A 2732-nucleotide genomic window follows, 5' to 3' on the forward strand; every position below is an offset into this window, starting at 1 on the left:
CCGTATTAGTCGAGGTCCCTGGTTGTAAACAAAGAAAATAATTCTGATAACTTAAGCAGAAAGAAGGTATTGAAAGAGTGGTAGTTCACAGCATCCGTTATCTCCTCATTCTTTTGCATCATTTTACTAAGATTCAAATCCTGTGTAGCAGTGTCTGATTGACCAAATGTAGATTACATGCACCCTTAACTTCAAGGTTGCTGGGAGAAGAATACACTGCCCACCTCCCAGTGGCTGCTTTAATCATACAGAAGAGCCATAACCACTAATGTCCACTAATGCTTTGATTTAGGAAATATATAGATGGAGATTTGAAATCACTTTCTCTACTGAAAGGGCTTTTCAAATGTTACATTATAATGTTAATTATAATTATGATATTCATTAATCTGATTCATTAGTTACAATTTCTTTTGAGGATGTCCCCCATTTGTCTTGCATAAAAGTGTATTTTTTCTCATGTCTTCAAAACTTCTGCTAACTTGGGGTTTTAAAATCACCCTTATCTTCCTTGATTTTAGCACGTGTCTCCCATCAAAATTCAATGAAGCACATGAATGAAAGCTTTCCAGAGGGTTTCGTTCTTACGGGTTTCACCAAACACCCTTGGTTGGATCTGCCTCTCTTCTTTGCCCTCCTGACCTCCTACATGTTCACACTGTTGGGAAACATTGCTATTATTCTGGTTTCTCAACTAGATTCCCAACTCCGAAGTCCTATGTACTTCTTCCTCACAAACCTCTCCTTTTTGGACCTCTGTTTTACCACCACAACTGTACCCCAAATGCTGTTCAACTTGGGAGGCCCCAACAAGAACATCACTTACATAGGCTGTATGACGCAGGCCTATATATTTCACTGGCTGGGCTGTACTGAATGTGTCCTGCTTGGCATCATGGCCTTAGACCGCTACGTGGCTGTGTGTAAGCCCCTGAGGTACTCTGTAATCATGGACCACAGGCACTGCCAGAAGCTCTCCAGCACAGCCTGGCTCATTGGTCTGGCAAATTCACTGCTGCAGTCCACACTCACAGTCCAGCTGCCCCTGTGTGGGAACCAGGAGCTAGATCACTTCTTTTGTGAGCTTCCCGGGCTTATTAAGATGGCTTGCGTGGACACCACAATCAATGAGGTGACTTTAGCAGTGGTGGCCACCTTTCTGATAATGGGACCCCTCTCCATGATTCTTGTCTCTTACGCTTGTATTGCCCAAGCTGTATTTCGAATCCCTTCTGCTGATAGGAGACTTAAGGCCTTCAACACCTGTTCATCACACTTATTGGTGGTGTCTTTATTTTATGCCCCCGGCATCTACATCTACATGCAGCCTTCGGGGGACAGCCCTCAAGACCTTACCAAAGCTCTGACACTGTTTTACTGTGTTATCACTCCTATGGCCAACCCATTCATCTACACCTTGAGGAACAAGGATGTTAAAGGAGCTTTGAGGAGACTTCTGAGGAGTGCCATTTTGTCCAAAAGAATCTGAGAAAATGATGCTTTACTCTGAACTGAAAAGCTCAACAATAACCTGAAATATATTCTCCCTTAAATGTATATTTCACCAGAATTGTGCTCCAAAGCCAAGTCAAGAAAACCTTCATGTGCTATGTTTACCTACACGACTTCTGACACCAGTTATGTGGTTTTTCCCCAACACCAGCCAATTCTCTGACACCAACTGGGTGGCCTACAATTAATCAGTTCTGACACTAAGTACCCAGAGTTAGCATAGACTCCACAAATTAAGGGCTCAGTCCTGTAAAAACAGCCTCCACCTCAGATGTCAATCAGAAGTCCAGGCCACCTATACTTATGACTCGCAAGCTAAGTCAAGGGTTTCTACAACCTCCTCCTCAGGTTTGATAATTGGCCTGAAGAGTATATAAAACTCAAGGAAACACTTTGCTTACTTTTACTGGTTTGTTACTTAAAAAAATACAACCTAGGAAGAGCTGAATGCAAGAGGTGCATGTGGTGAAGCTTGGCAGGGAGGGGTGGTGGGTGGGGCGTTCATTCATTCTCAGGGCCTGAGACCTCCCAGCACCTCAGTGTGTTTATCAACCTTGAAGCTCTCCAAATCCCATTTAGGGGGTTTCATGAAGGCTCCATTACGTAAGCATGATTGACTAAATTATTGGCCGTTGGTATTGACTCAATCTCCAGCCTCTTCCCCTCCCAGGAATCAAGGGAAAGGCCTAAAGTTCTAATCCTCTAATCCAGGTTGTTTCCTCTGGCAATTAGCCCCTTCATCCTGAGGCCATCTAAGGGCTCACCAAAAATCACATTATTAAGATAAATTCAAGTATGATTGGAAGGGCTTGTTATGAATAATAAAAGGTGATCCTATCACCCCTATTTCTCAAGAAATTCCAAGTTCTGTGTCAGGAACTGGGGGCAAAGACCAAATATATATTTCTTATTCTCACACTTTTCTCATGAAAATAAGCACCTTGATTAAGAAAAAGACCTTTACAACAGGTGTTGTTAATTACAACAAATTAAATGTGAATCAAAATTTGTATGGTAACTACTTCCTTTGGGTCTATTCTTCATAGCATAAATTAAAACAAATTATATTTGAATCAAAAGTTGCATTTTTGGGGCATGTGGGTGGCTCAGTCAGTTAAGCGTCAGACTTCATCTCAGGTCATGATCTCACAGTTTGTGAGTTCAAGCCCCACATGGGATTCTGTGCTGACAGCTCTGATCTTGGAGCCTAGAGCCTGCTT

At 42.4% G+C, this 2732-nt stretch overlaps 1 protein-coding gene across 1 annotated transcript; it reads left to right on the forward strand.

The window, feature by feature from the left end:
• The first annotated feature begins 541 nt into the window (after nt 1-541).
• LOC144221860 (olfactory receptor 2B11-like) lies at nt 542-1489 on the forward strand. The gene has a single exon (XM_077752373.1). It carries the CDS (start codon nt 545-547, stop codon nt 1487-1489), a length of 945 nt encoding a protein of 314 aa, XP_077608499.1. The 5' UTR covers nt 542-544.
• Nucleotides 1490-2732: the final 1243 nt, after the last annotated feature.

This window comes from Crocuta crocuta, unplaced genomic scaffold (genome assembly GCF_008692635.1).
Source record: "Crocuta crocuta isolate KB4526 unplaced genomic scaffold, BGI_CrCroc_1.0 scaffold336, whole genome shotgun sequence".
NCBI lineage: Eukaryota > Metazoa > Chordata > Mammalia > Carnivora > Hyaenidae > Crocuta > Crocuta crocuta.